Source organism: Pagrus major, chromosome 15, assembly GCF_040436345.1.
Source record: "Pagrus major chromosome 15, Pma_NU_1.0".
In the NCBI taxonomy this organism is placed as follows: Eukaryota; Metazoa; Chordata; class Actinopteri; order Spariformes; family Sparidae; genus Pagrus; species Pagrus major.
The window spans coordinates 25,016,376-25,030,076 of NC_133229.1; the positions used below are offsets into that span (position 1 = coordinate 25,016,376).

Genomic DNA, 13,701 nt, shown 5'->3' on the forward strand with positions numbered 1-13,701 from the left:
TTACTGACATCAGTTGTGTTCGCTGGAGGATTTCAGCATACGGGAGAGGTATGAGACCAAAGAGAAGACGTATGCATATGCTTTTAAAAGGATAATAAGGTTGGCATTATTTTTTCCTACATCCATTATCTGCCTCTTATGGCAGCAGGCTAAGTAAGGAAGTCCTGACGTCCCTCTCCCCACTAACAGTTTCAAGCTCCTCCTGAGGGATCTAGACGTGTTACGAAGCCAGATGAGATATATTATCTCTCCAGCATGTTCTGGGTCTAACCCTGAGTCTCTTGCCAGTTGGACATGCCCAGAAAACTTCCAAAGGAAGGTGCCCAGGAGGGATCCTGAGGTATCAGATGTGTGAACCACTTCAGCTCTTTTCTTTTGACAAAAAGAAGCAGTGGTCCTGCTCTGAGCTCCCTGCGGATGTTTTAGCTCCTTCCCCTATCTCGACCCCCTTCTGAGGCCAGACCTGGAACAGAAGCTCAGCGGTGAGCCTCTGATGGCCAGGCCTTGACCCACGGGGCTCAGTCTGTCAAAGCACAGTAAAACAAGCCACCACCTTGTGGACCCACCACCTGCAGCGATAAGCAACATGGGGTGTGATGTTAGCTGGGCAACAGGCACTATTCTTTATTTTTCTTATTGCTAAATGCTAAATGAACTTATGCCAAAGCTTCATTTAACTTTTTTGATTGGATTTTGTGTCTTTGATTTACAACAGAGAAATCAGCATCCTCTTTTTGACCAAATGTGAAAATACAGCCTCATTACGCTGCAGTTCACGTCAGCACCTGTCTGTCCTAGCTGGGCACAATCTGTAATTTGCATCCTTTAGACAGTGAGTGACAAGGAATGGCTGACTCACTCAGTGGCTGGTTATTTAATTGATTTGTTGACTGATTGGCTCGTCAAAAGACAGGCTGACTGGCTGATTCACTGATGGACCGGCTGTGACGACCGCTCTTATGAAACGCCTGACGGAGCAGAGATAAAACAAATTCGGATGGATTTCTTTTAAGAATGTTACGTAAGTTTCAGTCTTTCGGGAAAAAACAATGACGCTGTTTTCGACTGGCTCATCAGCACTCCATAGGATTTAATTATATAAGTGTGTGTGTTCTTGTACATGCTACAAAGTGAGGACCAGTAAACCTCGTGAGGACGCTTTTGGGAAGTGAGGACATTTTGTTATGGCTTATGATTAAGGTTTAGGTTTAGGAATGCATTATGTCAACGCATTATGAAAAAGTATGAGTGTGTGTGTGTGTATATACAGTATGTCAGCATGAGTTCTGACAGACATCCACACACACAGTCAGTCACACAGAAAAGACAATGCTTGTTTGTTTGGTCATGACACATCTTTAGAAACTGGTGAAAATTCAGATTCACTGCAAAGCAAAGCAAAAAGAAAAAAAAGGTTGTTTTTTTTCCATACCGACAGGACTGACAAAGCTTTGAGGATCATGGACATGTCTTCATAAATGTAGGGAGGTTTGTTAAAAGACATCTGCTGGGCACTTCAAAATGTGACTTCTTTATAGTTTTGACAACTATTAGTCTTACTTCTGTGACTCAAACGTAATCTTGAGAGGCACAAACTGTGACTACGTTTGAAGATGCAAAGATGAATGACAGGCTGTCTTTCTTTACTGTGTGTGGGATATTTCCCACAGTGCACTGGGTGTGTGATGTTCTTAGCATTCAGAGTCTGTGCACGTACTGAATCTGAGTGTTTGTGACCAAGCCAGAATCTGTGCTTGTATGGACTCTGTCCTGTTTTCAAGACTGTGTGTAGGCTTTTTTCTGTTGATCTCAGTGTGTCTGTGTGTGTGTGTGTGTGTGTGTGTGTGTGTGTGTGTGTGTGTGTGTGTGTGTGTGTGTGTGTGTGTGTGTGTGGCTAGCTGTATGAAGCCTAACATGAATTATCCAGTCTTTCTTTCTTCTTCTGTAGTGGAAAATGATTGAAGGATCCTCTTGAGGTTTTCTGGACCAGAGCTGGTTTGGCCACATCAATTTCAAAACCTAGTGTGTGCCCATATGTGTGTGTGTGTTTGTGTAAACAAGCAGTGGTATGAATGACTCTTCCAAGTCCTCAGAGTACCGACCATATCACTTTTAGCACCCATACACACTCATGTTCACACACTTCGCTTGGCTAGCAGCATGTAGAGATGAGCTGCAATCCACATGCTCTGGCCTATGAGGAGGAAGCATCTGGGCACGCTCAGTGAGCAGCAGGAGATAACACACATCGAACTCCTCTGAAGGGCAGGAGAGAGAGTATTGATATTTGTGTGTGTGTGTTAGATTAGGTATTTCTTGATGCGAGTGCCTCTCAATAGAAAAACCCGAGTTAGCAGCTACCAGATTAGCATGAGATGCTAACTAAAATAGATGTTTTATCTATTGATGCCTGGGCATTATTTCTTTCTCTCTTTTTTCACTTTTTTTTTGGCTGTGCTCCAAATAAGAAAACATCACTGATCTCACACAAGCACACACACTATTGAGTGAGGAGGCTGTTGGTGGCATTTAGAGAGTGACAGAAGGTTGTAGAGGGATGAAGGGAGATTTAGAGGGATGAAGCAAGAGAGTGACGGAGAATATTCAATTATATAAAGGCTATATCAGCAAAAATGTGACCAAGGATGAAAAGAGCGCGTAAGAGCGAGAAGGGGTGAAAATGACACTTTACTATTGGATGACCACGTTATCAGTAAAATGCCTAACTGAGCATGGAAATAGAGAGACGAGGAGGGAAGGGAGTGTTCAAGTCACGCATAGATACTGTAGAGAGGAAGGGCGAGGGAACATAGAAATAAAAGGCAGGCAGGAGAGATAGTGTGTGAAAGAATGAATAAAAAGCAAACAAACTGCACAAAGCAGAGTGTATCGCCATGGTTGATCAATTGATTATTGAAACACACATGCTCAGATGCTGGATCCATATATTAAAACTATAGACAAAGAGTAGGATAAGATCCAAAGACGCACAAAAAATCTTGAAACAGTGGATTTTTGACTCTAAAAACACTCATAATTGGTCACAATGTGCCTTATTCTTCCTCCTTGGCTCACAGTCAGCCATGTTTGCTGAAAAAGAGAGTGTGGCTCTACCGGAGTCCCCTTTACACATCCTAGAAAAAATATGTCCGGTGATTTAAAAAGGGTTAATGGATTGGTTGTGCTGTACTGGTTCAACCCTGTCTCTGAGAAATTACAACATAATTCTGATCATATTTCCATTAATAGCTACTAAAGCATGACAGAGCTCTTTTTATGGATCTGTTTCAGCCCTCAGAGCACCTGCTTAATGTCAGGGAAAGATCGTGGTCTTAGCTAAATATTGAAAAAGTCAACAGTGACTTGAAGCGTGGACACAGGACGTGTTTACATAATTAACATTTAACAACACCATGACTTTCAAATGTTTTTGTTGCCTAACCGCATGAGACTGAAGATTCAAACCCTCTCTGGTGTGCATGTCCTGAGCTTTGCAGGCCAACCATCCTAACTGACCACTTCTCTACGAATAGTGGGATGCACATGCACACTTTCTATTCTGGAAAAAGTTGCCAGCTGTCATAATCAGCCAGCAGTTACGTTTCTCACCCAAGGTTGAGTTGTTAACTTGCATCAGCCTCAGTTTGAAAATGACCATTTGGTTTAGCTACAGCTAAATGTCAAACGGTCAGCTCACAGAGTGATGCAAGATGAGGCATTTTGTATCACGGCATGAGTCAAAACCACTGATATGGGGACTGTCATACGATACCACAAAAGTTGAACATAGGACCCACGTCATGCCCGCACATTTAGGAGCATAAAATTAAAGGGAAAAGACTAAAGAGAGAGACCCAAGACTGCAATAAAAGAGCACAGAGAGAAAGAAAAATGGCTCCAGTCAGCCATAACAGACTGTGTGGGAGTGAAGGAGAGCTGCTTAAAGTAAAAAGTGATATAACTCAGGTAGAGAGTCTTGTTTTATAATTCATTACCAAGTGTGTGTGTGTGTGTGCCAAACCATAATAGTGGATGAGGCCGATGCTCTCTGCACTGACCTTGGACTGTTCATTTATAGAAGATTTGATTTGTTCAAAGTGCTCACCCTGAATAGGAAGCATTCATTTTGAATTACATTAAACAAAGGTACCTGACCTCTGAGGAAACTACCAACCCTATCAGAGTATATTAATCTTCGTGTTAACCCATGCTAATGTATAGTAATTGCACAGCACACAGCCTGGATGTGGTTCGTGACTTGTGCTTAATGACTTAAATATCAGGCTGTCTTGTAAAATTATGCTTACAGCAGAAGGTCAGGACTCAAGAGTGTCAACAGCGGCACAAAATTTGTGGAAAGTGCTCGTGTCATGGTGAGATTTTCGAGCTAAGGACAAGTGTTGAGTTTCCTTTTTTGGCAGACGATTTGCTGTTTTATTATCTGTTATGACAGTTTTGCCAAGGCTGATGCATTCATGCATTCAATCCCGAATGACATATTTCAGAAGAAGGTAATTTATCCATCACAGAAATAGAAGGGTGCATGAGAGAGAGCGTATCTCATTTTGGCATTTCTGTGCATCTGTTTTTCCACATTTTCCACAGCGCATTTCTCTTGACGACCCACATGCAATCAATTAAAATTGTGTCTGAATGTTTACTTTAAAAAACAATTAAGGTGGAGGATTTTTCCTGCATGGAGCTTCTAAAACCACCTCTGATGGTATAAACTGTAAGACAATACAAGAAACAAGCGCACATTCAAATGATCTGTAAGTTAGCCCTCTCTTACACCTTGGCAGGGAAAACAGATACCTCCAAACACAGCTCAGTTTAGGGTGCGGGTGGTTTGTTGTTTGTTTCTTTTGAGCATTTGAATGCATCACCGCCTCCCAGAAGGTTAATAGTATCAAGCCAGCTAATGACATGCGTGAAATCAATAAGAGATCAAGGCTTTTCGCTGAGATGTACCCAGTCAACATGTTTGTTGGAACCAGCAGGTAGTCTCGTTTATTCATTCATTTGACTCATTTGTAAATGGAGCAGAACGGCAGCCAACTGCACAGAGGAGTGTGTAGACTGCTTTCTGTCTGTGTGTTTATTTCTTTCATCAAGTGAGAAAAGTTATTGAAATGTAAAGTTTCAGCTATTAAGCAGACACATACACCTGTAGGTCAGAAGTTCAGAAATTCTCTCAAATTGATTCTGGTTTTTAAAGTCTAAACAAGCATTTTGCTCAAGAACTTTTGCAGGTGAGAACTACGAGGGAATCAAACCTGGCAACCCTCGTCTTTAACTTTTCTCTTCTTGACAGGTGAGGATGACGACGACGAGGAGTGCGGGGAGGAGAAGCTGCCATCGTGTTTCGACTACGTCATGCACTTCCTCACCGTCTTCTGGAAGGTTCTGTTCGCCTTCGTTCCGCCCACAGAGTACTGGAACGGCTGGGCCTGCTTTGTCGTCTCCATCTGTATGATCGGACTGCTCACCGCCGTCATTGGTACGATGTCAGCTGATAGAACCAGTTCTAACATAAATGATTCTGAGCAAAATCATTTCCAATAAATTCCTGTAAATTTGCAGCATTTGACTACATTAAAATAAAAAATACAATAAGATTTTACATATAATACACACAAATATTGTAACTGATTATCTTTGTCGTGATTTCACTATACATTACATTCATTCGAAGACATTATTTGCAAAACTGTAGAAAAAAATACAATTAAAATACAGGAAATCATATCACTTTGTTAATAAAACTTTATATCAAAACGTAAAAATAGTGGTTGAAGATAAGTTACATTTCTATGGATTTGACTGGAATTAAGTGAGAAAAATACAACTTAGCTTGAATCCTTTGATTAACAGTAGTGTCAGAGTAACAGAAAAGATGTTCAAAGATGTTGTATCTGTATGTAGAGAATATTGAGCATCTTAGAAATGCTTTTCAGAATTCATGCTTTGATAAAATAAGTATTAAGCATAACATTTTTATAATCTTTCTTCCATATTATTACAGGGGACCTGGCCTCTCATTTTGGCTGCACAGTGGGCCTGAAAGACTCAGTCACAGCAGTAGTATTTGTTGCGTTGGGAACTTCTGTACCAGGTGAGTGTGTATTCACTGTATGTTGATTTAACACTGCTGCTGTTTTAATTATCTTGAATATCCTGCTTCAGGACTTTTTTTAAACCAGCTTTAGTGAAAGACCTTTCTCTCTACACATTTGGCACTGAGCTTCATTAGGCCTCTGTGAGCATAACACACCCCAAGGTCTTCATTTTAGGAATATATTTGCATTCATCAATGATCTCCTTCAGGGACTGCACCTCGACATTTTCAATGCCTTCCTTCTTTTTTTTTATTACTGGGAGTTTTATTCTCCTCGGTTTGTATACTGCAGAAAAAGAGACTTTTATAGAGCGCATCTCAGCATTGGTGACTGTTTTATAAAGGCCTCATTAAAAAAACTGGAAGAAGAAGAAATAACCAAAAAGTGTGGAGATATCTGGGAAGATAGTTTGGCACAACACAAACTTTTTGAAATTTTGAGTTTGTTAGACCAGAAAGAGATGTATTGCCCCACCTTAGTCGAGAAGTCAACTTATACAGGGGTTTTCATTGTAAAAATATATATATATTTTTTTACAATGGGCCTTCAGCCATTATTCATTACTTGAAAATGAGAGCAATAAATCCGGCATCATGTTAATATTCAGAGCCTTGCTGTGTTCTTTAATAAGCACTCGATTTTTAAGAGGCTCTCTGCATGACAGCTATATTTGCAGGAACAGCTACAAATTAAATGATTTCAATTTTTGCAGATTAATTTGTTTCATTTGATGTGCAGTGGTTAAACACCCAAAGACAAATATGAGAAACAATAAAAAGAAACAGCACAGCTCAGGTTTTTTTCCTCTGCTGTCACGTTGAGGGAGTATTTACCATCACTGACCCTCGAGCTCCCAGTCTCTCCAGTGTGTCTTTATACGCTGGAGTCCATTAGAGGAAACAGTGCAGTCTGCAGACAGCAGCATAGATCATCTGCTAAATGTGAGGAATGACCGACGACTGCAACGGCTGGCTAAATATGTTTTAACCTTGGCCTCGGACTCCTGCTTCTGCACACACACACACACACACACAGGACACAGATGTATAACGTGCAAACACATTAACAACCGTACAACTGTAATTACTTTGAGGAACAGACTCACACACTCATTCATCCTAATAATATCAAACATATTACAACTTTAAATTGTTTTGCACACTTACCCATACACACACACACACACACACACACAGATACACATGCACACACACACACGCACATACCTGTACAGGGATGTGTTATTAGCATAGGGCTATTTGTCATGTCAGGCTCAGGTGGTCTCTGTCATCCAATTCAGGGAGCTCAGGGATAAAAGTGATGTAGTATATACTGTTTCACACACACACACACACACACACACACACACACACAACCATACAAGCACACAAAAATACAAACATATTTGTACACATACAGGAAATATAACAAAACAAAAATGCATCCTAACTAACAGTTCAATTTATGGACAAGCACACATACAGCGGCTTGAAACAAAAGCACACACACAAACACCCGATGTGAAGAGCTGGAAACAAAGTGGTTCAGCCTTTCTGGGGCTCTCAGCCTTATTAACAGAACCTACCCCAGCCCACACACTCACACAGACACACTCACACACACACACACACACACTTACAAAGAAACAGACCTCAGGTTTTGTGGCTATTACAGTTAATAAAACCCATCCTGTGCTGTAGTTCCATGATGATTAACCTCGTTTATCACAGTTAGGCAGGCTAACACAAACACACACACACACATACACGCACACACATACACACACACACAGAGAAGGAGATAGGAAGAAACCAGCAGGAGTGTTGCTGTTTAAAGAGAGAAGCGTATTTGTTTGGGTAAAACCTCGGAGCCTCATCAATATAAGACTCTCAAGTATATTTAAAGTATACTGCAGATCATTTTTAATGTTGGCCTCAGGAAGTCTATAAAACTGTGCAATAAATGTAAGGTCTCTGCAATACAGCATCTAAAGAGCATTTATTGTTATGTTTCAACAATATCAAATACTTAGTCTTGTATATGAAGACTGACTTTGTGTAAAGCAGAAACAGAAGCGAACTGATTAGTCATTTCACAGAAGACTAATTGACACAATTGTTATTGTTCAGAGCTATTTATAAGGAAAAAATGCCAAAAGAGCAAATTGCAGATTGTGATGGTTCTTTTATTTAACTTATTTCACTTCAGGTGCAACTAGAATCATTACCACATTTGGTGCACTTGGTACCGCTCTTCTAATATCACTGCAGACAGGGTAAGACAGCGGGTTGCTATTGTCAGCCTATAAAGCACAGCTAGTGGCCAGGTAATGATGCTTTATTATTTGATGGCTAGAAAGAAAACGTGAAGTTGTGAATGAATTACGAGCCTCCATGTTCTTCTGTTTGAATGGCATTGTGATAACACCAGGTTTGCCAAAGTAACGCAAGAGAAATCACCATAGCTATAGACGCCATGTTGAAAATGTCCCGTAGCAAAATACCTGATGACGAATGAGGGTCTTGAAGGGTTGTGCCATTTCAAAGAGGGAGATTTCAACCACCACCTCTTGTAACTCTGTTCTGAGGGGCAAGCACTTCTTATCTAATCTCCCAAGAAGATGATTTGTAGCTATTTTTGTAACCCCTTGACATACAGTATCGCCACCTTCTGCTCAGATTATACCGACCAACGATTTGATCTGCGACAAGGTATCACAAGCACTAAGGACCTGTTTTCCTTGAACTTCCCTGTGGATACTCATGGTCCCAAGAGGATGGATCCCTGATCTTTCCTCGCTCGCCACCAGCCTGAAATTATCTCCTCATGCAGAAAAACTGCCTCGGGCACGTCAATGCTCCCCTATGAGTCCTTCCATTTTGAGAGGGAAGAAGGGAAAAAAAAGGGAGGAGAAGAGCGAGGAAGGAGAGCTGGAGCGAGAGGATATTGAGAGGATGCATGAGGTAGAAAGACGAAACAGAGATGGAGACACTGGTTGATTGACAAGACAGGCAGAGGGAAAGGGCAGAAAACTCTCCAGGGAGGCATACTCTCACAGAAGGAGCTGCAGGGTGGAACCTTAGACACACATACATGCCGCTACCGAACATGCAAGCACCCACGCACTCACCCACTCAATCAGGCACACAAGCACTCAAAGACCAATTGATGCACACACGCATACAGTACACAACCCACCCAGCTGGTGGAAGCATGGCAACAGATTGGACCCAGGTGGCGTCGTTCAATAGCACACACAGACAGTTTACATGAACACACATGCAGGCAGGCGGGCACACAAATATAGCCTCGGTACACACACACGTCTAAGCCCAGCAGGTCTGTCCTTGAAGCTTTAAGGTGTAAGGGGAGATTTATCTTTGCCGGACTCTTTCTTTGGCCCGTTGCCTCTCCCCTCCTTGATCCTCTTCTCCTCTTCTGGTCCGGCCATCATCCTCTTGTCCTCCGCCAGTTTGGCTACAACTTCCAGAAAGCCCTTGCTCCTCTTTTTTCCCTGTTCCTCCTTTACTTCGTTGCTTTTTCGCTCCGTTTTTATCCCCTCTCCATGTATCTGACAGATTAAAGAAAGAGGACATGAATCAACAACGAAGAGAAGATGTCCAGGAAATTAGCAAGAGAAAGGAGTGCTAACTGACCATTTGGCTTTTTGCTAAGCCTTTGTGCTCTCAGGGAAGAGCCTATTGTTGAGATTTGGCAAGGTCTTCACCGCTCCTTTCAGTTTGGCGAGGAAGATTGTGCCTCTGGGGCTGCTGTAGTTTGGCAAGCATGAAACCAGGGGGAAATTCTGGGACTAAGCAGCGCAACGCTGATTAGTTGTCAGGCCAAGATTTGTTTGCCCCTGCAAACTGAGATTCAGCCTTGTAAATTATTGATCTTGGACCAAATCCGGCCTGTTCTGGCTGCCAGCGACAAAAGGCTGTAACAGGATTAAAGATTTGGTTTCTAATTTAAGGTTCCTTGTCGAAATGAAGAAAAAAGGATTTGCACAGTGTTCTGTATTAATAACTATAAGTGTTCGGCGTTTATCAAGAACGTCCTTCTCTGTCACCGTGAACGACTGCATGTCGAGGTCGAGTTAAACTCCAAACGTAAATCTGTTTGTACAGAGCAGAACATTCAGTCAGTGACATTTAATTCACATTGAATAGTGAATTTGTGTTATTAATGCCAATGCACTGTGGCTCTGCGAAGGCCTCATCTTTCTAAAACCTTGACTTTTTTAAGTCTACACTGTATTGATTCAATTATAGTGGCTGAAGGGGAAACCAGGGTCACGAGAACATTTTCTTTCTCCTACCTTCAACTAAGTGGCGAGGACATGTGTACAATTAAAACCTGGCATGATAATGGCACACGATAAAAGGGTCATAGCTTCACTAGAATATTCTCTTAGTGGCGTGATTGTCTATACTGTATTGCATGCCAACCTAGATGTTTAATGTAGTGATGCATGTCCTATTTAAGCGCTATGGAGGAATTTACTTCCTTTTCAAACTGCAGTCATGTTGCTCCAGTGGCGAACCCTTGTTGTCACCCTTCTGCAAGTTTTTCAAAATTCTCTACAGCTTTGCAAACTGTTTGCTGGTTTGTTTACAATGCTGTATACATGTCCAGAGAATGCGCCTAAACAAGAACATTACCGGTATATCTCAAAGGTCTTAAGTGGCCTAATTAGGAATATCCAGACAGAATATGCTGTTTGCATGACCTGTATTAAATTCTGAATATCGTCATATTCAGAATAATGGCATGTACACATAGGCATGGTTACAAACATACTAGCAATATGGAAACATTTTAGTTTGCCCAAAACAAAAATGTAAAACATGGTTGCAGACGTAGTCCAACCTTGTTTACTTTTAATGCCGTAGAGCTGCCGAAATCACTGAAACAATTCCCTTTATGTCTCTTGGTTAGAAATTGAATTCAGAGACTTGTGTTTGTAGATGACCTAATGGTATCTTACTAGAAAAAAGTCAGCAACACTGCTGCAGTTGGAGAGTTTGGTTTCCACCATAATTACAGTATAACAAGACACTTTTCATGAGCATCCAGTAAAGCAGCATGTTTTGACACAAAAGCCTTAATTTGATCTGCCTTCCTCCCTTTCTCTCTCCACCCAGATACCTTTGCCAGTAAGGTAGCTGCTATCCAGGATCAGTATGCAGACGCATCCATTGGTAATGTCACAGGCTCCAACGCTGTCAATGTTTTCCTGGGCATCGGGGTGAGTTCAGCTCATTTAAAGATGAACTAATTGATTCACTGCTCGTGTTAATGCAGCGGCTCTTGTCATGTTACAATTGTTATAATTGAGATGTTATTTTATGAGTCACTACAAGTTATGTTATTCACTTTGATTCTGCTGATGTCTGACAGGTGGCGTGGTCCATCGCCGCCATCTACCACAACAGCAATGGAGAGGAGTTCAAGGTTGATCCGGGTCCATTGGCCTTCTCCGTCACGCTCTTCACCATCTTTGCCTTTATCTCCGTCGGCACGCTGATGTACCGACGGCGACCAGAGATCGGTGGAGAGTTGGGCGGGCCCCGGACTGCAAAGGTCCTGACCACCATGCTGTTCGTCAGCCTGTGGCTCCTCTACATCCTCTTCTCCTCACTGGAGGCCTACTGCCACATCCAGGGCTTCTAAGATAATGGAAGATGATGAAGGGTGAAGGAGAACATGGAAGGAAGAAACCAAGGGGAGGTGGATGAATGGATGGATTTGGAAATTAAGGCTGTCTCACTGATCTATCACCCCCTCCCTTTACGCAATAGATTGAATGACGGATGAATGGATGGATGTACAGATGAAGTAATGAAGGACACATTGAAGCATCTAAAAACAGAATGGAAGGTACGGATGCATGGAAGGACAACGACTTACAGGAAAATCATAGGAGCAGAAGAAAGAGCTCGGGAGACGGAAGGAATAAACTAAGGAATACATTTTTTTGTCTCGATCTATAATCCAAACCAATCAAGTTGTCTTAAACCCATCCCCATTTTAAAATCATCAAACTAATCCCCATATGTGTCCCAGCTGGTTCGACCATACAGCAATCAAAATGAGTTTTAACAAGAGGAGGACACCACACCATCACAGCTCCTAGGACATGTGGCTTCAACAAAAGTTGGCGAACGACTACACTAACAGGCATGAGTGAGATAGATAAAGACAGAATAACTGTATCGGTATGTAGATGCATGGCCAAACGATACTGAAAACACAATCAGAAGAAACCGGATATATTGCCACAAACGTTTAACGACAACAAACTGTGCGTGTGCTGGTGTGTGACTGTGTGTTTCTGTGCTTGTGTGTTGTGGGAAGATGGTCAAGTACTGTGAAAAAAAAAAAACGCCTCTCGTGTTGCTGGAATATGCTTTCGTAATCGAGGTCTTTTTTGACTCACACTCTCCCAGCCTGTAGAAAAGCTGACTCTTTTTGTCGGAGGGTACGTTCAATGAAGCAAAATGTTTTGAACGCCACTGAGGTTAGAAATGTAAATACAAAGAGCTGAACGTACATTACAGCTCCACTCTTTTCCTTCTGAATGTCTCGGTTACGCCATGCGCTCCTGATCGGGCCCTCTCTCTCTGTTGCTTTATACTGTAGATGTAAATGATTTAAGGTCTAATTTGAATCAAGAAGGGGTTAGTGTTGCTTTTACCTTTAATAAGGCCGCGTCTGAGAAGACAAAATGGCCACTCTACCGTTTAAAACTGTTAGAGAAACTATTATCATTGCAGAAATATTTAGGTTAATCTTACGTGTGTTTTTTTTTTCCTTTCGTTTTTTTAACTGTGGAATTCTGTTACCTGGTTTTCCACCAATGAGATTGCCACGATCGTGCATCTGTCGTAACTTTGCAATAGACTTTGAAAAAGTTAGGTACCGCCCTCTGTGAAACCTCATAGGCTGCCTGTTTCTCAACCGCCTCTGTAATCGTTTAACTCACTTTGATGCCGCTTTCCCATTGGTTCACTCAACAGCTCCTGTCATTATCCCCGTGTGTCTTAAGCACCTCCCCCCTGGCTGGTCAGTGGACCAATCAAAATCCTCAAGGGCTTTGTAAGAAACAACCACTAATCCCTAACCCTGACCCTGGATTTATAACTCTTCACATGCATTGGTGTTTAGGGGGCTAGTTAACATCGATTTGTGTTCCTTAAACTCAGTTGCTGCAGTGTGACAAAACAAGGACACCATTACACTTTCATTAAGTGCAGACATTGCCAACCCAAGTCTCCAGAATTAGCTAAATATTGGAAAAGTCAGTCAGACGAGTCTTTAACCTTTCCGTAGTCTTTCCCAGTTGATTACAAAGACTGCCGATGAACTGCAGTCAGCCTTATTCCAAATTAAACCAGTAATTCCCCCTGCCACCTCCACTCATTAATATGCTTCTTAAATATACAACCCTTCAGGCAAGGCCTTAACCTTAAGTAAGTAGTGAACATCTAACTTATGGTAGCCCTGTAGGGACATAAAGCATAGAGTACATCTAATCTCAGAATCAGCCAGACTCTGTTTAACAAGCTCATAGAGGTTTGGA

General features: G+C 41.8%; 1 protein-coding gene across 15 annotated transcripts in view; it reads left to right on the forward strand.

Annotated features, from left to right (window-relative positions):
* slc8a1b (solute carrier family 8 member 1b) overlaps positions 1-11,792 on the forward strand; it is a 129,536-nt gene extending 117,744 nt beyond the window's left edge. For all 15 annotated transcript variants that reach the window (XM_073481943.1, XM_073481944.1, XM_073481950.1 and 12 more), the window contains 4 exons: positions 5,315-5,500; positions 6,026-6,115; positions 11,264-11,367; positions 11,520-11,792. In XM_073481943.1, the coding sequence (XP_073338044.1) occupies positions 5,315-5,500; positions 6,026-6,115; positions 11,264-11,367; positions 11,520-11,792 (653 nt within the window). The remainder of the gene's footprint in view (positions 1-5,314; positions 5,501-6,025; positions 6,116-11,263; positions 11,368-11,519) is intronic.
* The last annotated feature ends 1,909 nt before the right edge of the window (positions 11,793-13,701 follow it).